Source organism: Pygoscelis adeliae, unplaced genomic scaffold (assembly GCF_000699105.1).
Source record: "Pygoscelis adeliae isolate BGI_AS28 unplaced genomic scaffold, ASM69910v1 Scaffold130, whole genome shotgun sequence".
NCBI lineage: Eukaryota > Metazoa > Chordata > Aves > Sphenisciformes > Spheniscidae > Pygoscelis > Pygoscelis adeliae.
The window spans coordinates 1,211,359-1,237,810 of NW_008824031.1; the positions used below are offsets into that span (position 1 = coordinate 1,211,359).

The 26,452-nt window shown below is 43.3% G+C and overlaps 1 protein-coding gene across 2 annotated transcripts; it reads right to left on the reverse strand.

The window, feature by feature from the left end:
* Positions 1–1,176: 1,176 nt before the first annotated feature.
* On the reverse strand, positions 1,177–10,500 carry LOC103920025 (chromosome unknown open reading frame, human C14orf180). 2 transcript variants are annotated; one of them, XM_009327669.1, is made up of 4 exons: positions 10,300–10,500; positions 7,786–7,909; positions 5,867–5,893; positions 1,177–3,079 (listed from the first exon to the last, which is right to left on the reverse strand). In XM_009327669.1, the coding sequence occupies exons 1-4, from the start codon at positions 10,351–10,353 to the stop codon at positions 2,880–2,882; spliced, it is 405 nt and encodes a 134-aa protein (XP_009325944.1). In that variant the 5' UTR covers positions 10,354–10,500; the 3' UTR covers positions 1,177–2,879. The 2 variants fall into 2 exon arrangements, with proteins under 2 accessions (XP_009325944.1, XP_009325937.1); XM_009327662.1 differs by having other exon boundaries at positions 1,177–3,082.
* Between the last annotated feature and the right edge of the window lie 15,952 nt (positions 10,501–26,452).

The window sequence follows — 26,452 nt, forward strand, 5'->3', positions numbered from 1 at the left end:
TACCTAGAAAAACAGCATTGAACAAGGAGAAAGCCCATCCAGCGGTGAGGATAGATCTGTGATGGACAAAGAACAGAAAGAAAGGGCAGAGTGGGAAAAGGTTGTGTGTGTGTATGTGTGTGTAAGCAGGATAGATGAATGGGAAAAGAGCTTCAGTGTCAGGAAATAAAACAGGTAAGTCCACAGTGAAGCTGTGCAGAAGTAATTAAATGCAGGCCCAGGAGTTGGGATTTTTTCTCCTATTCCCAGACTTGTTATTTACCTGCTTCATTCACTTACACAGATGCATTGGCTTTCTCAGCTTCAGTTTCTTCACCTACAAAATGCCAGCAGTCTCCCAGGGACGGGGTTTAGCTTTTATTTATTTCAAATGTTCCGGCTTTATAGCGAATTTGTTTTGGCTTTCTGCAGCCTGCCACATTTCTGACTGACCGCAGTAAACAATCCTGACCCAGGAGGCCTGGCAAGGCCATGGCGAGACTTCAACAGACAACTCAAGTGCTGCCTTTGCCTATGTCCCAAACTGTCCCAGCCAAAGCCTAGGCAGAAGCCAAGAATAGCTGTTCCTCTGCTTAATTTCCCTGACAGCCTGGATGCAATAGCCATTCTCATTTGCACAGATAAAGGTGGGCCCCAGCAGGAAGAACACGGCCATTTTCCGTTTAAACCAGACCCAGGGGAAAGGTGGTCCCATACCCTTATCCTGGGAAGCCATGCAGGGAGGTGAGCCCACATCTGGACTTCACACTGCCTCCACATGTTTCCTCACAGTCCTAAGAGGAGTTCCTGTTTTACCTTAACCCTTTGACTTTAAAGTTACTGAAGCCAGGTTGCTAAAATACTGGAAGGGTTCACTCTACTGCTCTTGTTCTTGAGATTGCTCAGTTCTTATCAGCTCAGGCTTTGCTTTCTTATTGCAATGTGCCATGGCTTGCAATGAGGCAACCATTCCTTCAAAAAAGGCCCCTGTTTTGAAGGGGCTAGTTGCTACGTTCTGGGAGGACATGTCAGTCCAGAGTCAAAAAAGGAACGCCACCACTTTGCCAAGGAGTTTCAACATGAACATTAAAAAGATCATAAACATTAAAAAATGCAAACAGAAGTTGTAATGACCCCCTTGCCCCATGCATGTACCAATCCAAACTTTTTCATCAAAGATTCACCTGCACACAAGTTTAAAACCTTTCTTCTTTATTACCTAAACAGCAGGGCTGAGATGGGGGACAGGGAAGGGAAGCAGTGGTGAAACTTACCCTCTGAGCTGGGGTACCTGAGCGGTTTGCACAAAGACCCCCTGAGCTAAACACTCCTCCTGCAGCAACCTCTGCTTCCCAGACTGGCAACGTGTCGAATGCAATTGCTGTGGCCTTTGACATCTTAGGAGGAGCACGAGAATAGCCACTGAAGTCACTTCTTTCTGTCTCTGCAATCTTTTTGACTCATTCTCAATCAAGTCACTGCCCACTCTCCTCTTGAGGGAAGGCTGCATAACGTGTTTCTGTTTATCCTCTGCCTAGTTAAAGTCCCTGGGCTGCTTGGAAGAAGGTTGTTGGGGGAAAGAGGTATGGCCCTTTAAAAAAAAAAAAATCAATTAAAAATAAAACACCATCTTTTCTTTTTGGTGGGTTGCAATGGCAGAGGAGTTCAAGCCAAGGTCTTGCAGGCTTCTCTTCCATCTTCTCTGCAGTGTTTTCTTTCTCTTTTTTTTTTTTCCCTTTTCTTCAGCTCTTACAGGTTCTGATGTCATCCTTATCATACCAAATAAACCCAAGCACACATCAGGTGCCACTTGACAACAATCTAAAAAAAGCTGGTTGTACTGGTTTTGTCTAGGAAGAAAACATAGCTGAAGCTCATAAGTTTGCACTCGCTCGTTCTCCTCTCAGACACCCAGAGCACCATTCCACACTTATTGCATGATCTCCATTAAAAGGGTTCCCTTCAGAGCGGTGCATACTATGGTGGGCCAATGGAGACATAAAGGGGCTTTGCCTCCCACGCCTTTATAAACAATCCGTATTACTATTATATAAGGCTTTGAAGACCCAGGCATAAATGCATAACCTCTGACCGAATACAAGCAACTATCATAAATCTTGTAAGCTCAGCTCGTGGGGATTATGGACTGAATCAAACCCAGAGGATTAAACTACTGATTTGATAATTAGCCTGGGATTCAATGCTATTATTTATGTTAGGCAAATAAACTATTTACTGTTTAAATGAGTTTTCATGGTTTTTTTCACACTTGGGAGTCAAGTAAAACATTAAGAAACAGCTTTTGCCCATGGAGGAGAAAATGCATGAAGGGAAACAAGAAAGCCATTTGCAGATATTTTACTAATAATCGTTTCAGGTGTATAAATATAGCAGCTTGCCAAGCCTTTGGCCACCAGACAGTGCTTGTGCAATAGCACAGCTTTATTTCAACTTTTGCAAAATAGCTCTTAGGAGACTTGAGGAGAAAGATGGTTTGCTATTTAAAGCCTTGACCTGAGACTCAGGAGACTTTTATTCAGAGCTTGCTGCTGCCTGCACAAATCCATGTATTTCTCTCTACTTTGCTCCTCATATCAGCAGTTTATAAGCTCTTTGGGGGACAAAATTCAGACACTTGTTTGGTGTTCAGGATGATGGAGCATGAGTTTGGTGGGACCTCTAGGTGCTACTATGACTGCCGAGTAATGTAAAAAAAAAAAAAATAAAAAAGAAAGGAGAAGCAAGCGGCTGCTGGACAGGGCACAACAGGCATGGTGTTCTTGCTCTTTGAGGTGGATCTTTACGTGTTCCCTGCACGTGGCTGGAGTAGACTGGGAGCTTTGCGCTGCTGCATACTGGTCAGCAGTGCTCTGAGATGTCTGTCAGACTGGAGGACATTGCTACTGCCTCATAAACCAAGCCCAGCATTTCTGAGCAACGTGTCTGATCTGAAGAAAGAAGATAACAAGTCGGGATTGAAATTCCTCCAGGACTTTGACATCTTGCTTCATGCTGGTGTAGTAGAGACTCACAGCCAGGATCAGCACTGCACAAAATGAGAGCCACAGGAGCACAGGCAATCCAGATGATGACCTGTCATCTACTGAACAGTGATGAGGAGAAAAAAGAAAGCAGCATTATTTTAGTGTCATCTTAAACACTTCCCAAATTTGACCCCCTGCTGATGTCTTTGTCCCACATTTCTGGGAACAGCAGGGTACACAGGGCTCTGGTTGTGAGTACTTCCATAGGCATCAGTTAAGTGATAGTGAGTCACACCTCCCAATGGAGGGTGGTAAGTATAAAAGATCTTATCTAATGGAGCATTTAAAGAGTTTAATTATATACAATAAGAACAGGGTTATCATAGCTAATACATGATCTCAAGTTTCCCTCCAGCAATTATTTTTTATACCTTTAAGCTAAATGTTAGGTTAAATACTAGGAGAATATTAAGCTACCTCGTCCAATTATTTAATGCTCACAAATGTTACATAAAAGAGAGAAGATCTAGATTTCTCTCCTTTTCCGTGGTAACTCAGCTTGTTTGGGGCTCCTGCTAATTACAGTAAGAACTGAGACGTGGCTCCATTAACTGAGAGGCATATTTAGAAAGCTGTGGTAGGTTTAACCTCTCTCTAAGTGCTAGGTGTGCTAATTACACTGGAACATCCTCCGCACTTGCTCTTAAGCAGGAGGATACTGTAAACATTTCTCTTGCCTTTAAAATGTAGTTCAAGGATGTTTAAAGTGCCGTAGATCAGGCAAACTACACGTGGAAATCAATGGGCTACATTTAGCTCGCTGACATCCATGCCCCAGCCCTTGCACGTGTGTATCCATCCATGGGCCTCTGGGATCCAGTTTGATTCAGATCTGGCTGCTCTGTTTGACTGCATGGCCGTTGCACAATCGGTATTATTTTATAAAGCACTTTGAGTATTAAACATGCAGTATAAAGCCAAATTCATGCCTGAATAAAAACCCATAGTGTGCAGCTATTTTCCTGCCATATGCACATAATCAATAAGGAAATAAAAATGTGGTGTGTATTATTATGGGTAAAGGGCCAACATTAGCTGTAACATTTAAATTAGCTTCTACTATGAGCCCTGGAATACACAGCAGTCAATTAAACTGTCATACAGATGTACAGAGAGGAAGGTAGAAGTCATAAAACCAAGCAAGAAACACATAATAATATATCAAAAAGTGTATGGGGAAAAGGTAAAATGTTAATAGGCAGTCATTTTATAGCTAACCAGAAACCAAATCAATGTCCCATAATAGATCTGAGTGAATTATTTGCATCAAATAATTTATTCATTTGAATTTAGCCCTTCTTTCTGTTTGCAAATTATCCATGAGTAGACTTCAATTTTTATAAATTTGTTTATTTGGTATTATTCTATGAAGGGTTTATATGAAGGTGTTTAGCCAGGGAATTACTCACCGCTTTCTGCTTTTGCAGACATTTGTGATTTGGAAGTTGGTATTTCCCTTGTGTGATGTCCCACACCACAAGATACAGTTCTTGACTGGGTGACTACCTACCTTTCAAAGCATGGGGCCTGGCTGGTGAGCATACCTGGTAATAATGAAACTTTTCTGTGAAAGCTAAACAGCTTTTCACATCAGCCCTTTTCTATGAAGTGCTTATAAACTTTTTCAATCTTGCGAAAGTTACTTTCCATGTGAAATTTCTGGGTGATCTCAAATGCGAACTTGGCTTTTCCTTATGTCCTCTCAATTAGGTAGTATGTTCAGTCCAGGAACAGAAAAAAATTATGTGGAAGAATAATCCCACCCACGAAATAGTGATGAGCTATACTATACTCACAGCAGCTTCAGCACATCACTACAATTATGTGCTTAAATGTAAGTTTGTTCTTTTCTAAATTACAAATAGAAAATTAATGCTTAAATCTGTTAGTTCAGTTGTTTGTTGGAACAGCAGACTCAGCCCTAGCCATGTGCCCAGTCTAGGAAAAAGGCAACTCATCTGAGAAAAGCACTGGACTGGGATACAGGAGATTTTGGTTCAGTTCCTGCTTTGGACATACATTTCCACTGTCACCTGAGGGATATTTGGTCTTTCCTCTTCCACCTGGCTCTTTCCTGCCTATATTACCTTGTTCCTAGCCCAATAACTGCCTTAGCTGATGCTGCCATTGGCATGAGCATACAACCCCTCTTCCTGGGCAATAGCAACAGCTAGGGGGTGTGGGGACATTTGCTTCCTTTTGGCCTCCCAACACTATGGCTCTGTGCCTGTGTGTATACATACAGGTATACATGTGCCCCTCTCCCCTTACTGCACTGCATACAGCAGGGTCTGGATGTTGGCCAGGACGTCTAGGAATGATCACCATCATAAGAACATCCAGATGATACACACATTTGCTTGAGGGTCTGTGAGGCTGGCTGGCCTCAAACATCCTTGCAAACAAAAAAGAAAAAACATATTATTTTTATTATTTCTACCCTGCTGCCAGCATATAAATGAATTGTCTCTTCCCTACATATGAAAGTCAGCAGGGAGAACTATTGTTTCGCTTGGGGTGCTTTCCCTGCATATCTTAGTGAAAAATCTGTACCTATTCTATTGCCATAAAATATATTAATTATATTTAAATTAAAAATAGCTTCAGGGATTTAATTTTTGTTTCCACTATTTGTCTTACTAGATGTCTTGTTTAAAATACTGCACCAGACCTCATCAACACCTTGTGCTTCACATGCTGAGAAGAAAAAGCAACAACCACTGACAGTACGAAATGCTCTGTATACAGAGGATATACTTGCACAGTGCATACCAGCAGCCACAAAACAAACTCAGGTTAGTGCCATGGATGGCTCACAGTTATAGTGTGAAACTTCAACTTACCCACTACGTAGTCACAGCAGTAAATGGCTAGAAAACAGAATAAAAATGTTCTTACATGCCTGGAAGGGCGTCTTTGCAGCAGATGAATAAGAAAGCAAGCACCAAGCGGTGTCTCTGAAATTGCCTGTCACCTTATAAATGCTGGGCTACCTCTTACACCGCTTTTGTCTGTACAGATTTATGCCAGATGAGGATCTAGCCACTCCGTGCAAACTTAGAGGTATAGGTGCACTTCAGAAAAGTGAGAAACAATTATTGTTTGGGGGATTTCAGAGACAGAGATTGCTGCTGTTGCGGGGAGGTCAGGAGTCAGCTCTCGCAAAAAAGTTGTCCCTATTCCACACCATTTCTAGAAGGAAAAGGAGATAGACCAGCAGGCTGAGAGAAGAATGAAAGTTAAGAAAGCAAAGCCCTCTTTCATATGTAACTTTCATCCAACGATATCCTGGAATTGCCTCCGCTTGGCAGCCAGGACCCAGACACAATCCAGGACAAAAAATCCAGAGAATGGAAAAATTTCAGTGGTGCCAGCAACCTTCATTTTACCAGCCTCTACATTAATAACATTGCATGGACAAACAGCAAATCGTCTAAATTACAGGCTGTTTGCAACACAGAATACTAATTATGTGTTGGGACATTTCTTATGTCTTCATGGAAAAGAGTCAGAGTCTTATCTGTCCTTGCAGCTCCCTGGAGCTCAAGCACGGCTGTGCTGAATTCAGAGCCAGTGAGAGATGAACCAGGTCCCCCGAGCTGGACTTACAGGATTACCAGTGCTGATGTGGGGGCATGGACTCTGGCAGGGAGCTGAAGGAGATATTATATCTCATCAAAATCCTGCTCTTGAGCAGTCAGATGAGCTATGGAGAATTTAGGGCTGACTCACTGAGTCTTCCCAGGAGTTCAGTTTTGATGGGAAAGCCCGGGCCATGTCAACAACATTATCAAGAAACAGCTTTTCACTCCCGCATTAGGAGGCACCAGAAACAACATATTGCAAAACCAATGCAAGCTCTGCATACAAACACAGTAGTGGATGCCAAGTCTTGTTTTTAGAAGCTGAGTAGCAATCCAAACAGGTGGCTGACATAGAAATTTTATGGCTGACAGAAATTTTACCATTCTGTCACCTGTGTTTTTACTGACTGAAGTATCAAAACCATACAATTTTAGTTCCCTACCAATAAATACTATTTTTCTTAGTTGGGTCAGTTTGTGAAAGTCAGAATGAAGTAACAGTTCTTATTTGGTTATGAATTGTATATAGCACATGCAGAAGTGCAAACTGGATGCTTGTGCTAGACCTCTGCTTAAGGTCACTCCCAATTGACCTACCTGCAAACTGTTATTTTTGGCTCATGAATGAAAGACCAGAGGTCATGTTAGCTGTATCATTCCTTGGGTGCCCTTGCTGGCAGAAATGGTTACATCCTGGCTGTTTTTAACCCCAGTGGGCCAACCAGGCTCAGACCTTTACTATTGTATCCCATGGCATGCATGCTGCTCAGAAACATGAAAGGGCTGGCTCCCTCCCCACCATTACATCTTAGTTACCCAGAGTGACATAAGTGTGTTTAAATTTGGTCTGAGATCCTTTTCTATGAGTGGAAGCATTGTTCTGGGGTAGACCTGGGGCTCAGCCAAACCCATGGTCTACAATGATCCCTGTGGGGGTTGACTCAGGAGTTCACCATGAGAACAGCCCTGAGGCTGCTCTAACGTGACGCAGGAATCTGTCTCCTCCCAGGGCAGGCAGGCAAATTGTCCAGATACAATTCTGCAGAGTACAGAGCAAAAATTGCTGAGCTCAAAATCACAAGTAACATTATCAAAGGGGGAAGCTGATGTGGACAGACAGGGTGAATGTTAAAAAAGCTAGAAAGGTCATGCCAAAAGGCTTAATAGCTTGAGCGTACCATGTTCAATGACTTCTGGCTCACGAAATCGAACCCTTCTCTCTGCTTTCCGCTTTTCCCCCACAGCTTGGTCCACAGGTGGCCTTTTCCTCAGTATTGAAGGAGGATAGCTACTGTCATCTGTCTAAAGAGTTGATCAAAACACAAAACACATGGCTATTCAAACTGGAGTAATGCATCTGGGTGAAACTTTGAGCTTTTGTGGTTATATTACCGTGTCCTTCAAAGGACATGATATGAAACACATCTGTTTTGACGTTTATAGTCAGACCACTGTAATATTTATAGCAAGACAATATGGATATTCCTTCATTGTCATAGATCTTCAGTACTCTAAAGCTGTCTTCTCAGGAAAAAGGTTGGTTAAAGTAACGGACAGCAAATGTTCAGAAAGAATTTCTCTAAATTGGAGTGAACAGTTACTGAAGGTGGCTGCTCAACAGCCCTGGGGTAGATGGACATAAATGTGATATGAAATATATGAACCATATCATTGTGAGCACCTTTGAAACATTCTTCTGAGCTAAGCAGCTCTGTTCTGAATGCAGTGTTGCCATTTCAACAACTGACACTATGCAGCAGTCTTGGGTTTGGACACTATCCTGATGGGTACGAGAAGGTAATTTGTTTGTACTTCGATATCACCATTATTTTGTTGCTCTGGTTTTTGCTTGGAAGCCACACTCAGTCTTTGATAACGGAATCAAATTGCTGTGGATTCTGCCAAATGACAAGAAACAGAGCTGCAATAATAGTAATAAGTCCCTCTTCTGCATAGGGAGAGTTCTTCCCTCAGTCAACTCCCCAAAGTGAATTCAAAGCATCTCGGTTCAGAGACATCCATTGTCCTCTGAAAGTGGAGAGCAGATGATAAATTTTCTACTTTTCAAAGACCTAAGTGGGTGGCAGACATTCTCCATATTTTATTTTTACTTTAAGATAGAAGTCTTCTTCTCTAGCCCTTTCTCCCCCTTCCCTCCATTCCTCTGCTAGGTAAAGGGTATTATTTCCTAGATGGTTTGTTTGCTCCTTCTGGTCACTGTCCCTGCTCCTTTTTTTCCCTCATGTGTCATTTCCCCACGCAGTGATTGCATGCTCTTTCCTCCATGTTTTTCTTCCTGCTTTAATCTTTCTGTTCCTCAATGCCTGCTACTTTTGCCCATTTTTAGACTCAAATACCCTTGCTCTACACCTTTTCTCTTTAGATGCATTCCCCACACTCACCATTTCACACACCCACTCCTTGGGCTGCAGGGGCAAGATTAAGTCCCACTAACTACAGTCTGGGGGTGTCAGACCCCAAAGTACAGAGGAAAAATAGGTTTCACTATGCATCACACTGGATAATCTCAGAAAGGCACAGAGCACAGCCAGCAGGAACTGCCATGGAGTGAGGAACGTCTTCAGCTTTGATACCTTTTCCTGAGGGATTTATAAACCAGATTTCATCTTAATTATCACTGATAAGGATGCTTTCTCTGAGCTTGGGGTCATACAAGCATCCATACCACATCTGTCTCATGACCGGGGAGAGTATGTGTTGGAGCTCTGTGGTTTTTACTCAGCAGCTCAGAAGCTGGAATACCCATCCAGGGTGTGGGAAACCTGGATCCAACTTCTTTCTAAGTCCAAAGGAATATGAACCCACATCTCTTATATGCACGCCCTCATCATCAGAGCTATGGTGCACATGTGGGAGCAGGGAATCTCAGTCTCTGACACTGAAGCCGTCTTGTTTGGCCTTGAATAATTAAATATTGATTGAGCTAAAGAAAGAAAGAATGAAAGAATGACTTCACAGCCTGCTGTTTAGGTGCTCCCTTGGGGGTGGGAGAAGTCTGCTCCTACCCTTGCTCCAATGAATACTTAATATGAAATATTTAAATATTCATTGGAGTGACTGGGAACAGGGTCTCTCATCTACCAGGTGAGTACCATAATCACTCTGCTATAGCCACACACACACACACACACACACACATTGTGGCATAATGAATATTTAATTACTCTGTGCAAAATGAAACAGGTTTAGGGAGACACAGCACAATGTGCTCAGCTCAGACCAGCAGTGATTATAGCTTTAGCTGGGAGGGGTCCTGCAGTGGCACAGCTAAAGAAACTAAACCTTATATTTGAAGAGATTTATAACTCCAAGTGCAGCTCTTGTCCACATGAGCTTTTCCAAACAGCTAACAGTTACATCACATCAGAAGAGAAAAGCATAAACAGCTAGCTGCTTGGGTAGCTCCTAGACAAGGAAGACCTTAAAAATGAAGTGGCATTTACAATATTTACTAGACTTTAACAGCTTATGGAAATCAAAGCTACACAGTGTCAGAAAAAAATGATGCATTTTCCCCTCAGTCGGAAACCCAGTGTTAACATACTGTGACAAGAGCTGGAAACCTACCAAAGTGTTAGTCGGGAAATTATATACCCTTAAAAACAACCCATTTGTGAAAAGCTCTGGACGATGGACACAAGGACTCTATCGCCCATCAAACGATTACTTACCGGCAGCTCCTCTGCACTAGGATCAGAAGGTGGGGCTGGACATATTTGGGACATGTACTCTGGATGCCAACATGAAGCCTCCACACAAAGCTTTGGTTGGAAAGCCACTTGCTCAAGAAAACAGGGAGGACCAGGGGAAAGTGTCTGGAGATCCCTCTGCAGCGAGGACTGAGCAGGCAGTTCCACCAAGCAGATGGGAGCAGCAGCAAATGACAGAGGAGTGGAAAGAAGAGTTTCCGCCCTTCATACCAGCGTTGACTTGGGAAGGATGACGTTACTTGAAATGTACTCAGTAGACAAAAATAGCACATAGTGATAATACTGATTGTGCAGCTGAAAAGCAGGGCTTTCCTGGCAACTGGAAGGGGCCTGAATGGAGCAAATCACAGATAAACACCTATGTATTTATATGCATAAACATGAAGTTGAGGCTGTTCTTTTTATAATGATTGCTGCATTTCCATGATCCTGTTGATCTCCTTTCCAGAAGCCATTCCCAATCTCAAAAATCTTGCAAGTGGGATTGCTTTTAATCCTTCTCCCATTCAAAATATGTGGGTAAAACCATCAGGAAATGATATAGATGTAGTGGGATCACATATATCTCCCTCCAGTACAGTTATGGCCTCACTTTATATGTTCTACAAATTAGATCCATTATTATAGTAATAAAGTGGGATTTTAACATTAGACATTTCTACAGATATTATAATAAGATTATTGATAGGAAGAGAGATGATTTACTGTTCAAGAGGCTTTAACAGCCCCTTGTCAAATGCTGAAGGCTGGTCATCATCAAATATACAATTTCCAGTCAGAAATACCTGCCTTGACTGCTGAAATATAGTGGTTTACTGTCTCTACAAGCAAAAGCTTGAGCTTTTTATGTTGTTCTTTTCCTGGAGCTATTTATTTGCTGTGACATGTCTAAAGTACTCCAGTTTTGTGCTGTTTTCCAGGTGGTTGGATGGATTCTCCGATGGCATGCTCAGACTGGAGCCCTTGCTTTGCATTTACCCCGTGGAACAAGGCTTGCAAGATGCTGACGTTGGCACTAGGAACCAATGGGCACAGCAGCTCTGTGGGCTTCCCTATTTTAATCTTCCTTTCAGAGATTTGGGGAGTGGGTGAGTAGATGGGAAGGGTCGGGATCCTCCTCCAGAGCAAATTGGGCCAGCACAACAGGGGAGGTATCCATGGTTGATGTGGGGCCAGCAGCTCCCTTTGCTGCCTTCCTGCAGCTCAGCCTCTGCACGGGTCTGCAGCGCTTGCAGGGGCTGCTGTCCTCAAGCCCTTCCCTTTCCAGCAGTGAAAGCAGTGTCAACATGGAGAAGGACACATTTTGCTGGACTGGGGCTCTTCACTGAATGCTCCATATCTAAAAGCCACCTGGAGAGAGTTGTCTTACCTTCTCTTTCCTGTACATTGGGGTGATGGAAGGCTTTTCCTCATGCTGCAACCAGCTCACAGCTGCAGGGCTTGTGAAACGCTCTCAAAATCCCTTCTCTGGTGTGTCCTGCAAGTGTTTCACAGTGGTTATTTTGGGATATCTAAGCTGAGCTTTTGGTGGGGAAAAGTCAGTTTTCAAAACTTTGCTCATAGTATATCCTAGACAGAAAGATGACAAAGCCTTCCAAACCGTGGTCCCTAGCTTCTCCTCTGGTTCCTCCTTCCTCCCATTGTTATAATCACTTGTTACTAATTAATATAAGAAGGAATTTATATGCCTAATTTGGCCAGCAAAACTGGTGGAGGTGGGAAGAGGGAAGTCAAACTCTAGTCTTCATCTAACTTTCACTTTCTTTATGTGAAATGTCTCATTTATTTTTACTAGTGTCATCCAGCAGGCACATAAAAACGTCTTTTGCAGCTTCTTATTCCTGCAGAGAGGGGCAGTGAGTTCATGAGATTTTAGACCTGAATGATAAACCTTGTTCCTGTCTTTTTCACTGAATCTGGTTTTACTGAAAGAAAGGTCTCACATTTTTCTAAACAATTGATCAGGGTTTTTTTGGTATTTTCTTTAAAAAACTCTGAAGAAAAGATGGGGGGGGTGTGTTTTCAAGAAATGGACATGTGGAGACAACATTTCTCATGTTTGATGCCAGAAACCATTTCTTTTTCAGTTCTAGAGATTCCCCTTAAATGTAAACAATTTTTCTGTTCATTTGATTGAAAAATAATTAGGCAGCTTATAAATGTTTTCATGAAAGATTGCTATCCAAATGCTAGGAATGATCATTTCATAGTGCCATTCTTACTTTTATCCCACAATGTGTTAATTATATTGATAGTAATGGTTGTAAATGCTTGAATAATTAGTAGTTACCTGGACACTCAAGCTCCAGTGGATAAAGATGTCAGGAGTTCAAATCTCATAACATGGACAGATCCATTCCTACTACGTGCTTTTGATTGCAGTTTAACAACCTAAAATTGGATATACATTAGGAATAAAACACAGTTTAATGCATGAAGTGAAGGATTCTAGGAAAATAATTTCACTAGCTTCTGAAATCACTGATAATAAATAATAGTTACAATAGCGGGATAATTTCTGCTTTGGAAGCTAGAAGAATTTTCTTTAACATTGCCCTTCTTTTTAAAGTAATTTTTCATCTAAGCTTTGATCTCATTTCATGCAACATATGCCAGAAGCAAAGCTGGACAAAGAATTCATAAATGAATTATTATAGCTGATGAGTGTCACCTCTATTTCTTTCAGCTAATTGTTCACAAATCGATAGTGACTTTTGTGAACATATTCATTCTTCAGATTTATTCAGTGGATAATTGCTGGGAGTAATTCTTTGTCTGTAGATTTCTTGGAAGCATTTCACTGTGAACATTTAATAGTAAAAATCTATCCAGGCTTTCAATACAAGACAAACTAAAAATATCTGTAACTACTGATGGAGTCCTTAAGCATGAACAATATACTGCAGTCTTAATAAGCAACACCAGCATTTTCAGGAAGAATTCCACTACTTCCCATGGTACATAGGAGGGAAAGCAAAGACATCTCAACTATCTGCGTAGTGCTGACTTTGAATGGCGCACACTGTATATGCAAATAAGTTTTTACAAGAAAAGGGTTGCTTAAGTGTTTGCTCAGCAGAAAAACAAAACAAGCCTGAATAAAACATGATTGACTTCCCAGCGAATAAATATGAACAGTCCACACAAAGGAACTAACTGCACAGCCAGTATTTTTCTGCAATAGCCCAATGGAAGATGTCTAGGAAATAAACATAACATGATAAAACAATTTTACGCTCAGAGGATAGCTGTGTAACCACATGAACCCTTTTTCCATTTCCTTCTGTGGAAATAAATATTTTAGACAAGCAAAGTACTTCGTAAATGATGCCTTTGTGGGGATTTGTCTGGCCTGGTTCAATTATTTTGAAACCTAGCAATTTTCTCATATCATTGAATCTAGTTTTATTGCAAATAGGGTCATAGAAATAGTCACTCATTGCGATAATGGACTTAGTTTATCTTAACTATTAACACTTCCAGTAGGTTTACACACACGTATGTATTCAATATTTATAGATATGCACAGTGCATATATATTAATAATGAAGTAACTTTATCTCCAACAATCTGAAAACAAAATCACGTAATACCATACAGTGTGGGGTGCATTGGTAACTGGAAGCAGCATATCAGGATAACAGAACAGAAAAGGAATAAATAAATTAGAAGGGAGTCTTCCATATCTTCTTCAACTTCCAGAGTGTCAATTGAGCCTTTGTTCAATATTCCACCTTTTGTGGTTCTGTGTGCTCTTGATTAATAATTGAGACATGCACCTTTTGGCAGCAAGGTAAGTTTTGTGTTTGCCAAGAGTGATTTTCCACCAGTCAGGGAATACATCAGGAAGTAAAAAGGCAAATTGCCCCACAGAGAATAATTAGCTGTGTGCCTTCTTCCCTTTTTCTGCCTCTGGAGAAACAGATTTACTGCTGAAAGGTGTGGGACACCCAGGAGGTGTCATACGGCACCATTTCTGCTCCTCAGACCTTCCAGGGAGGAAAACACTGTATAAATCCCAACCTCAAGACCAATATCAGCCGTTTGGACTGTACATTTCCATGTGTATTCCACGACCAGAAGAGTCATGGTTAATCTCTCATCTGATGGTCACTCCAAAATGAGGCTTTTTTGTGGAGTTGGGGAAAAAAAGGATCAACAACAAAATAATGGAGACAGAGCATTGAATGGGCAGATGGTCTGATAACACTTGGTGTGTATAGCCAGCTGCGCTGAAAGCAATCAGTTTTCCTTTCTGTGTAGTCGTTAATTCCTGTGATGCCCAGAGAGCTGTGTACCCAGGAGCGTTTACCCTCAAGGAAGGGCAGTGTGGTCAGTGCAAAGCACACATCAACAGTCCTTGTGGTGCTCCATGAAGGACTCACAAGGTTATCCTCTCAGTGAAACCTTCTCTTTGCTCTTTAGATATTACCACCCTGCGCTGGAAATTTTCAGGATCACACAGATCTATAAGCTCCCCCTTGATGCAGGTAGGCAGGCCTGGGGCCATCCATCCAGCAACTGCAGGCCTGGGTTGCTACTGTTTGCAAAAAGTAGATTAGGCATGGTAATATCACATGCAGCTATCTGATCCAGCACAACAAAGTTCATTTCTGAAGGCAGAGCCCTGGCTTTATTTGTTGATATAACAGGTACTTCTGAGTGATGATCGTCTTCCTGGAGCCGTGGCACCGGTTTCAAATCCACAGTGTGTAGGGGTTTGTACTGGTTTTGAACTGAGTTCTTCGCTAAGGCAAAGACAGAAACACTGAGCAGAATGTGTAGTAGGGTTTTGCATTGTGGTGAGAACATCCCCACTGCAGGGCAGAGTGATTTCTGCTCCATTGGCACTGGCTAGAAATAATTTAACTCTGTTGAGGAACCTGGTCTCAATTCATCCCTGGCATGACTCCATTGACTTATAAAAGGCATGGATCTGTCTCCATTTCTTAAAATTGCCTCTCTAATTCATGCATCCTTCTGAGTAGATGTTACAAATAACCACAGAGTACTTGTGATGATATATAGTAAACAGAGAGAGAATTTCTGGGCTGCTGAAATGAACTTTCTAAATAATTACAGAATGATTCCACATCCATTTCATAATTAGACTCCTGAGATTACAGCCAAGCTATTATTTGTGACTCAACATGAATTTTTATTTTGGAAATGTCCCATAAGCCATTAGGTTTATTCCACCTGAGGTTTTCTAATTTGTTCTGTTCATCCTGCCACTGGGATCTAAAATGTAAAGCGTGTATTGATTGAACAAGAGTTACCAAGTAACCAAATGCTAATATCTGCTGTTGGCTCACTGTTTCCACATCAGCCAGTTCTGTTGATGTGGGATGTAGGAGATGGACAGGGCTGGAGTGAGTGAGGTCATTCTGAGTCAGCTTTTATCACACACTCATCGTATTTTAGGAACAAAAAGGAGTGGAACTGGAACCTCTGCTTAAAGCATCTGGGCTGCTGTTGATGGCAGGGCTGCTACCAGCCATGAGATGAATGAGAAGGATGAACCCATTGCCAGCAAAAGGCTGGCTGAGCTGGAATAAAACAGAAAGGGAGGAAAAAAAGGCACGAAAAGAAAAACCCTCAGAAACAGCCAAAACAGAACTGTCTTCAGGAATTACATTGTAGCAGTAATCGCTTTGTGCTCTCTGTTGTGTTGATTGGGGCTTTCTGTAATGATTCCTCATTTCCCCAGGTGAGTGTTGGCCTGAGGAGTATTCACGCTAGGATGACTGCAGGGTATAGCCTGAAAAGGGGATTAGTGTTCTGGTCTAAATCCCAGATATCAAAAGGCTCCTGTTGACTTCTGCAAGCCACTGTCTGTCCTTAATGGATTTTAGAAACCTGGTAGCCATTAATGCCAAACTGGTCCTGAGAAGGGCAGCAAGGGGGACCGACGGCAATGGGAAAGGAAGAAGCCAAGGGAATGGTAAAGCACCTAGATGCAGGCATCGCTGCATAAGATGATTTGAAGGCACTGATGTAAATGCTCTTGAGCTCCATTTGCAGTGTCACCTTGGAAGGGGATTAGATTAGATTAATGACATGAAAGAAGAACAGAAAAATGGAGAAAAGAGCAGATTGAAGCATAAGAAAAGCCCAAATGAGTAAAATATGCATGAATTGGAAAGAGTTTGGATGGTGTTATTGGATGATGAAGAATATAAAAAGCAAGTGGCAAATGCCTCTGTCCTTGGCAGCCACTTTACATTAATGTTAAGTCTATTAATGCCGATATTTGTTCTGGATTTAATTTCTTGTAATTAGTATGTAAGTCTCTCTCCTCCACCTCTCCAAGCCCTGGAGGCTGGTGTTTTCAGAGTAAAACAAGTAGGTTTAACAAAGAGTAATTGGTACAATTTCCAAAACTGGCCAAGTACTTCTGGAGCCTATATTCAATTGCATCTCAATTTAAGCTGAGGCGAGGAAATTAAGCAAGGGAAAATTCAGGCAGCACATCAAAGAACGCTTGTGGACATCAGGGTATACAGATAAGTCAGGTTGAAAGCCAGTTACGTGTTGCACAAGCAAGCTGAAGATTTAAGTTGTGTTTTCATTTCAAAGCAGAGCATCCTTCGGCATGCCTGTGGGAGTGTCGGAGGCACCTGCTCATGCCAAGACAATTTGTGTCTTACAGGGGGGTAGATGAAAGCAGGATGGGCTTTTACTGGAGAGTGTGGAACCGGGGTCCAGCTCTGATCCTTGACAGGTTTCGATCAGATCCTTAAAATGCGACGCCCCTAGGAGGCAGCTTGTTTCTAGCTGCCTTGTAACAGTTACAGCCCTCTTTTCCCCCCTATTCTCTCTCCTTCATTCTTATTGGAAATTTGGTCCAGGACCAGGAAACCTCTCAGCTTAAATTAATATGTTGGTCAGAATCATCTCTGCTTCAACAAATGTACTTTTTCTGATGTGGAGTGTTTTCATCAGCATATTTTTCATCATCTCAAAGGTATGAGCCTTTCAATCAGTCTCCTCAATGAAACAATGGAAATTACATTGCCTTTTCTTTTAAAGCTAGGCAAATGCAAAGGCAAGAAATAAGCTTCACAGGACAGCTATGGAGATGGTGAATTAATAGCATCTGAAGGGAAGAGAATTGAAACTGAGCTCTTGGTCTATCATGATTCTGGCTATGTGGCTATTCCCTGACAGAGGCGAAACCTCTGGGTACAGAAAGCTGGTTCAGTGTCTTGCATTCTCTCTTTCGTGCATTATTCCTGCTCTAGCAAGCATTTCTAGGAGAAGTATTGAGACTGGAGTACTCTTCTGCTCTCTACCTAGTGTTAGCATTTCTCCTTGTGTATTGGAGAGCTGGAAAAAAATAGATCCCTTTTGGGCTGCACTGGGCCAAAAGGCTCTTTCCAGCTCTAAAATGAAAATGATGGAAAGGTGATGCCACCACTCCTCCTTCCCAGAAGAAGACTTCTTCTGCTTCTGTGACTCCCCTGAGGCTGTAGAACTGAAGCACCTTTTCCTGACACTCCTGGCTTTGGCAAGTTTTGTCACTTGCTGCATGGATAGTGCCAGAGCTGGGAAATAATGTCAGCTTCTTTGAAGGACATATTTGACAGTCCAAATCAAAAAGTTATTAGCAAGGGATGCTATAAGACTTCTTTACAGAAAAGTTGCCTTCTGTTTGGCTGACGTATTTTCTTTACAAGTCTTTTTTTGTGCAACATTTCTAAAAGAAAGTAAAAGGACACCTGGTTGTTCCCCACTCCACAATCAGGGATGCCACTGACTCCAATGAAGAGTTCTGCATGTGGAATCCAGGCAGGATGTCACCTCCACTACTCACATCTATGAGACTGATAGATCTCCACTAAATGAGCAAAACTTACCTCTGTTAGGGCACTTTGGGTCAAGCTGCCTTTCTACTTACACCCCTGAAAGAATATTGCAGTGAATGGAAATTTATTAGTGCATGTGTAATGGCATTTGCTCTTTGGTTAAGTAAAGTAATATGAAATACAAAGACTGGGGCAAAGTACTGTTGATCCCAAAACACAGATATCAAGTTTCTTGTCTGACTAGAGCAATAATTTCTATTTTCCTCTGGTTAAAGTAATGTTTCTGTGAGACGCACAATCTGACTGTAAGGTTGGCACTCTGATCTCTTGAGCTATGGCTCTACCGGCTTCTGCCAAAAGGCCAAGTAATTTCAACTGTCACATTCCCACTGCCTGGTCTGCTATCACTAGCTTATTACAACTGGTGAATTTCCAGCATTTTGGCACTCCCGATGCACTGACACACAGCGTAATCTTCTGAATAATATACTCTGCTTGCAGTACACGAGTGAAGAAAGTATCTGTCTCCTTCACGCTTCCTTCTCTTTAAATGAATTTTCCTCACATCCACCCATCTCTGCACAAAGACACATGGTTCCCATTTCTAGGCCCGGTACCCAGCCTACTCCTCGCCTGCTCCTCCAGTCTGGGTTCCTTCGGGCTGTGCTGTGTGACTTTACCTGGCATTTGTCATGGTGGCAGCAAACACTGCAGACGTGGCTGCAGACTGCTACCAGAGAGTGATGGGTGAACCAGGTGCTGAGTGCCTCTCCTGTTTCAGATAGGTGGGTACGATGAGAAATACATGTTTTCTTAAAGCCTGCATATTTTCCTTGGATGCAAAACACGTCCCTCGGCTAAAGCACATACAAAAAGCACATCTGAGACTAGAAGAGGACAGGATTTCCTCAAACTAACCCATAGGAAGGTGGCTCCTAGAGCCACCACTCTGTCGTGTCTCTCAGGAGGACCTGGTGTGAACCAGCATCAGTGTTGGAGAAGGAGACCAAGTGTGTGCCAAACTAATCAAGGCTGGTGGGTTTGCAAGGCCATGATACTATCTGTTCTGTGCTCCCCACTGCTATATCAGAAAGGACACCTTCAGCTCCTTTGCATTTACCCAATAGAAATCACACACCTGCAAGGCAGCAAAATGGCACTGCTTCCTTTTTTCTGGGGATGTGCAACATAAATAAGCAATATAGAGGAGGAAAAAGAAAGGGAATTTGGATAACTTGGAGCAGGTGGCACTGGTGGTTGTCACCTTTACTTGTCAGTCCAGAGTTGGATTTGGGGGCAGCATGTAGTGGAGGAAATGGGCTGGCCCTGGAGAGGAGAAGCTAGCACTCCAGTGTACCAAGCAGCTCTCAGTCCTTCAAGCCACCTGCTTACACAGGAGTCTTTTTGTACAAAACCAAGGCTGGAGGAGTCTCCGTACAAAATCAAGGCTGGAGATGTCTTGGGGATGAATTCCCCCATATCTTGCCTCTGCCCAACAGTGCATGCAGTAGTAGCTCTGGCCCTAAGCATGTGCAACCAAACCCCTCCTATCTGAAATCTTTGCTTTATTTGTTCCCCAAAAAGTAAAGTAGCTGCTCCAGGATGCATATATAAAACTTTGTAAGTTCAGATACTTGTCAAAACCTTTTATTGTGAAACATTCCTGCCTGAATAATGACCCATTCACTCTAGGTGCTTTATATGAGCAAAGTGGAGGTTAATTCCTGGGTTTGGGAATGGCATTAGTAAGGGAACATAGAGCTTTCCTGATCCACACAATGTTAAGCAGGTCAGACCTCCTTTCTGGAGGTAAAGTGGGTTGTTGGGGATCTGAAATGTTGTCTACCTTGTTTTCAACATTAATCGCAAAACAGGCTCTAGAGGAACAGGTTGTCATATTGCTTTTATACTGATTCAATTCTAAAAAGTCTCCTAAGAGCTCCTAATAATGGTTATTATTGATCATAAATAACATGTTCATTTTCATAAGTCTTGTTTAAGACCAGGGCTGTATAAGAGCTACAGATGCTGGTAAAGAGACTGTTCCTGCCCTGAAGTCTGTATGAACTGAAGGAGTAATGCCAGTTTACAGCAGACTAATGATTTGGCCCACATTTTCCAGAGAATATGCAATATAAGGGAAAAGAAGCCAAGAAGCCACAGTGTTTTGACAGAAGCAGGTTAAGCAGTTTTATGATAGAGGCTCCCTCCACACTGGCCTATGCAGGCAAGAACACAATCCCTTTTTCAGACATACCTGTTGGTCACGATGAAAAGCGTAGGCAGCATCTCACACTGGCATGTCTAGCTTGGGAGGCCTGCTCAGAAAAATCCTTCATCGGAGCAGCCGCTGTCTCCTTCCCCTGAGCAAATTCCTTTAAAGCTGTCAAAGATGCTGTAATCAGACTAGGTCATCAAAACCGGTCCTCCTGAGGACTGGAAATAAGATCCAGAGATGAGCATTCAGCTACATGGGCAAGGTCTAAAATACTAAAGTTTCCATTGAAATTAAATGAAGGGACTGTAATTGCTGTGAAAGAAAAGCAAAGCAATCACTGGGAGAGCCTGAAAGCTTTCAGACTACCTCCTGAAATTATGCTGGCTGTAAAGCAGCATGTACAGCATTACAGAATGTGATAACAGAGCAAAGCTTTTACCGGGAAACCAACTTAGATAACTACTAGAGCATTTGCCTGTGTGGCTCCTGGAGCTAAGGCAAATTTTAATCGAGATTTCACCACACAGTTGAGTAGCTTTATTACCAGGTTAAATAAAAAAAGGTTAATAAAGTAATAAAAATAGATTCTTTGTCTTCTTGATTTCAAAACATGAAGCTGTGGTCAATATGTTTAATAATTTGTAAATAGAGTGGAACAAAGCCCAATAGCCATAGTGACCACTGAGAAGGGATGGCTGTGCATTTGCACCCTCTCTTGTACTTACGCTTGCATCAGCAGTTTTGCAGTTTCCATAAATCATTTGTCAGTAAGGAAGAGAAAATGGAGTGAGTTCCTCTCTGGTGCAATGTTTACCGCTGTTACTGGAGTTGCATCTGGGATAAATTGGGCCTGGATTTGACTAAACCCAGTCCTGGATAAAATTAAAGGGTATCAGTGTATTTGATTTTAGCTGTATTTACAGTATATTGTTTACAGTGTCTCTGATTTTAGGTGATTGATCCCTGCTTGAGGAATAGTATTAGAGTAAATAGATCAAAATGTGTCTTAATGCTCCTCCAGTGCTCTGGCATTACACCAGATACTGGTTCCAAGCTCTTTCCTATTGCTCAAATTAAAAAAAAAGAAATCATCACAGTGCATGGTGCAAATGTTTGCATAACTACAGAAAAAATGAGGAATAAACATCCTGTCTCCTAGGCAGGAATATCTGGGGAAAACCACTGACTGACGTGACACGATGCGCTGACGGTCTAGCCAGTCCTTTGGTACTGCTGGGCTTACAGCTGCCCAGGGGCAGCAGGCAGTGCCCTGACTGCTGCGGCGGGCACAGGCGAGGGGAGCACAGAGTGTGCCAGGCTGCCTAAACTGAAAACAGCAGCCAGTATTTAAGGGGAGGAACCTCCGGGGGAAAAAAGAAAGAAAATGAAGGTAATAGGCTCCACTGAGCTTCCGAAAAAAGATAGTTGGAGGAGAGGTTGCTGAAGCACAGGAGAGGTGGAGGTGTGTCATGGGGCATGGGGATCTCTAAAGCAGTTAGGGAGACCCCGGAGCAGTAAGGCATGGGGAAAGCTGGTGCAGGCAAGGAGTGGGTAGCAGTCCCAGGAGGTGGATCATTAGTGATATTGAGGAATCCGTTTCCCATTTCTGATTGCTGTGTTCATCAAAGTCTCCGACTGTTTCACCCAACTGGCTTTATGCTGCTTTTCCCATCTGTCAGAAGGGGAAACTGAGGCACCAGGTTGCAAAGTGACTCGCTCAAGGCCACTCAGCAAGCCAGCAGCAGAGCTGAGTGCTGGGGTCAACTGATTGCTCATTCCACCTCCTACAAAATCGCCCGCTACCAGGGGCAGGTGACTGCTCGGAGATGCTTCCACCAAAGGCTTCTGCAGGCTGTGAAGCTCACAACTATCCAGGGAGAGCACGCCAAGAATAATCAGAGCATAAAAACTGTGGGAAATGCTGCTATAAATCCTGTAACACTGAAGAGCAACCCTGCAAAAGCTTAGCAGCGAGGCAGAGCAGAGTATGGAGCAGGTAGCAGAGAGGAATATCACAATATATATAAAGCCATGTACTTGCCTGAATCCTCTCAAAGAGCAACACCCACCAGAGGCACTGTCCCTGAATGAGCCACAGGGCTTCCTCAGCTGTTTGTCCTGGTGAAGGATATTTACCAGCCCAGTGAACTGGCTGAAGCTCAGCTGAAAAACCACAACCTCAAAAGCATGGGAGACGGAGCCAGTGCAATAAGCACGAGGCTGCCTTGATTTTTTTCTGTGTCTAATTATATATATGTTCAGAATTCCTGGGGGTCAATTATAACCTTAAAGTTGCTTTTCCTTCCTCAAAGGCTTTGTCCCTGAACAGAACAACAAGCGTCTTTACTCCGCAGCTCCTGTGCCACATTATTCCCATATCAAATCTGGCAGCTTCCAGCCTTCCCAACACTATAATTAGAGCATCGTGCAGCCATTGAAATAGCACTGACCCTCGCCACAGCGCTGACCTGCCTGCTTTGCAGCTCTCATCTGTCATGCACGACAGCTCCTCGCCCACGCAAATCAAGCACGTGGAGGGGATGAGGGTTTTGCATTTCGGCTGTGCGTGCCTGGCCTACAGCCTGGGTCCACACATCGCCCCAGCTCCTGCATACCCTGCTCTGTGTTATGGGAGGCTGGTTGTGCTCCAGTTTGCTGCTGGAATGGGGGAGCTGGGTGAAATGGGGAGATGGAGGAAGGAGGCACCTTAATCTGACATCCCTTCTCCCAGGCTGCTTCTTGAATTAGTGTGTGAAACTTGGCTCTTCTGTCAACATTTCATTTGGGTTTGATTTATATGAACGTGCAGGCAGGCTGTGGCTGACTGTACAGACTGCTGATTTAGAGAGAACCGAGACCCAAGGACAAATTAATGCAGCCTGGTTTCCCTCAATCTGTGCTGTTTGTCTGGGCTTCCAGCTGCAGAAACCCCTCTGAAGGGTTTGACCCCCTCAGTCACTGAGCACTGGGGAGCCCCTGTCACCTCCTGGGCTCCCCGCAAGGGCTGGGATGAGAGGAAGGAACAGAGGTTTTCCCTGCCAAGCAAGGATTGTTGTGTTGTGGGTTGATGGGCTAAATTTGCCCTCAATCTGCTTTGAACAGTTAGGGGGATTCAAACTGCTCTCAGTATTTTGCTGAATTTCATTTAGAGGAATTTATCCTCCTTAGTAAATGGGGTGAGTAAGCAGCCAGAAGAGGTGTAGCCAGTCCTGGATGGCAGTTATCCCATCCTAAGAGCTCTAAAACAGATGAGCTAAGAGCCCCCTGACAGGCTTTCTCCAGGGAGCCACAGTGGCTACCTTAGATCATATATCTGAGTTTTATGCATCTGAGAGGGCACATGGACTGGGTGCCCCTCTAAGTGGGACCGGGTTAACAGAAGGAGCCAGTGTCCGTGGTTTCATTGCTGGGTGCACATCAAATTCAGCTGCCTTGGGAACCACAGGCTGCAGGGGTTTGAGTGCTCTGCTGCACGGCAGGGGATCTGGGCATGGACCAGGACTCCTGTTTTATTCTCTGCCGTCCTTATCATACATGGGCTATCGTGCTGTAAATGCAGCATCCCCTTCCTCTCTCTCTTGCTCCTTCCCGTGCTCATCAAACTAAACTGGAAAAGCTGTAAAAGGTCCAGCTTCATTTTAACTCCTCTGCGTTTCAGCCAACTGGCAAAAGTCAGCAGCAAATCCACGCTCATGTGGATGAAGTAAAAGCACGCTTTCATCCTGTGTAGGATTTTTCCCCCCAAGGGCAGAGTTTCTCTCACTAACTGCAAAGCTGGGATTCAGCTGCTTTGATGTTCATGGCACTGCAGATACCCCACCTGAGTACTATCACCCCCAGCTCCCACTACAGTCCAGGGAGACAAACAAGTGCTTTTAGGGGCAATTCATCCACCCTAATTTAAATGTCTACATCAGCAGCGTATGTGTCCTGTCCTATAGGTGCCTGTTCCTCTCCCCTTAGCATGAAGGACTAGCTTTGATGCAGATGCCTCCACCCAGCCAGCCGGATCACACCTACCCTATGCTCAGGCAGAGGATTTTATGTTCCTGAAGGCCAGAATGACATTTTAATATGTATCGCTGGGAGGCATGGGAGGGGGAGATCTCTTCAGGGTGACCTTGCACTGAATGTGAGTTCTCTACCATGAGTTTGTTGGGCTGCAAGGGGAAAGACAAGGAGGATTTACCAGAGTGCAGACTAATGCCCGTATCGAAGTCCCGGCACAGAACTACCCAGATGAGCTGCGTGCACCCTGCGTCGACACCTCTTTACAACTCTCTCTCTCTGTAACTGTGTTTCAGAGATTTAATTTTAAACATAAACCAAGGCTCTTTCCCCTCTTCTGAATTCTCTCTTTGTTTATCAGAACATCATTTACATTTTCTTTTACTTTTATGGGAGGTTTGTATTTCCATGTATGTCAGCAGTGTATAGAATAGACATCTGAGTGGGTGAAGTGGAATTTTGATTTATTGGAGGAGAGTGCATTATCAGTAAATTCAAGAGACTAAATCTGCCATGGAGAGGACTTCTTTTGTTTCCATCATCAAGTCAGACATTATATCCTGTCAAACATCCCAAGGGGCGCTTTTGCTCCAGGCACCAGAGGTAATAACTCTGCTCAGAAATTCACTGTATGTTGAAGCCTTCATCTTACAAAGCCTTCAACTCTTGTTCAAACACAGGATGCAAGTGAAAGAGAGGAAAAACTAGGAATTAATCCTTAGTCTTACCAGCCCTGCGATATCCCTGTTTTTTCAGTGCAGGCTGTGAGGTTCTTCACCTGAACTTTTTCTCCTGATATGATCCCATCGCTCAGGGTGGTACTGCACCATGAAATTTTCAGATTTGAACGCAGTGTCACAGCATCGCACACATCAGCTGGCAGCGTCCCGTCAGTACTTTGATTGCTTCATCTCCTTCCAGTCCTCAGAATAACTATAATGCTAGTTAGCAAAAGAGGGATGGATCCTCCTTCCTGCCTTTATCCCCTCGTCTGGTGGGGAGGTGGCCTCTCGCTCTCAGGCGCCCTGGCATCGCTCCTGGCCCATGGGCTCAGCACGGTGCTCATTGCCCTTGCACAGAGAGGGAGACCATGGTCAGATCCCCTGCCACGACGTCTCTGATTCATTGACACCATCACTACCTACAACATCAGCACCATGTAGGTCGCTTGTTGCTGGCTCAAATACGCTCAGCTCTGGCAGCATTTGTGGAGAGCCAGCAGGTCACTTCCGCAGCGCATCCGTTCCTTCACTGGGGGTGCTCATTTGCCGAAAGTGTCCTTTTTTATGAAGTCAGTGAGACCTGTAGTGCAGGAGTTTACCTCAGATAACAGCATTTTACAACATGCAGTCAGTTTTGGACTGTGCTGCTGCCATTGCTGTGACACTAGTCTACGGCAAACCGAGCCATGTCCCCAAGGGCAGCTTTTAACCAGAGCCCTCAACCTGGAGAGGAGCCTGTTTCAAGCTGGAGCGTTATCCCTCCTGCTTCTTCAAACACCCCTGTAGCCCTTCTGCTCTTGACAGAGGTCTGGAGACCAGCTGCAACATTTAGTAACTTATTTTTGACCCTCTTTCAGGCTTCACAGGTCAATAGTGACCCGCTGTTGGTACATCTGAATGAAGCTCACAGAAGCTTGTACAGGGCACGTTTGGTGTGAGTTGACTAAAGAAATATAATATTTAGTGAGTTCCACAAAACAGAGGGACACTCACTGAACAGCCAGCTATTTATGAATAAATATATCTATTCAGAGGGGGAATCACATAAAACAATGGGCTGGCAGTGGCTGGTAATTTAAAATGCAGCAGGCAGGCTGTTGCTCACATTAGTAACCTACGAGACACATTGCTTAAATAGCACAATCAGCCCCAACCAGCTCCTTGGGAATTGCTGAACCATTTGTGGCCTGCTTTATTCTTAGAGAAACTTGCTTTTAAGACTATTGTATCTGTTTTCTTTATTTACGTAAACTTGATAACTTTAAGTGACTCTGGTTTCCTTTAAACCATATGCTTTTCATTTACAGAAAGCCACATATAGTCAGCTCTTAATATTACTTTGGGCCCCTGATAGGGTA

Coding starts and splice junctions, on each gene's coding strand:
- LOC103920025 (XM_009327662.1), bottom strand. CDS start 10,353: ATGTCCCAAATATGTCCAGCCCCACCTTCTGATCCTAGTGCAGAGGAG. Junction 7,910..10,299: donor CTAGTGCAGAGGAGCTGCCG/GTAAGTAATCGT, acceptor TCAACTCTTTAG/ACAGATGACAGTAGCTATCC. Junction 3,083..5,866: donor CTGCTGTGACTACGTAGTGG/GTAAGTTGAAGT, acceptor ATCACTGTTCAG/TAGATGACAGGTCATCATCT.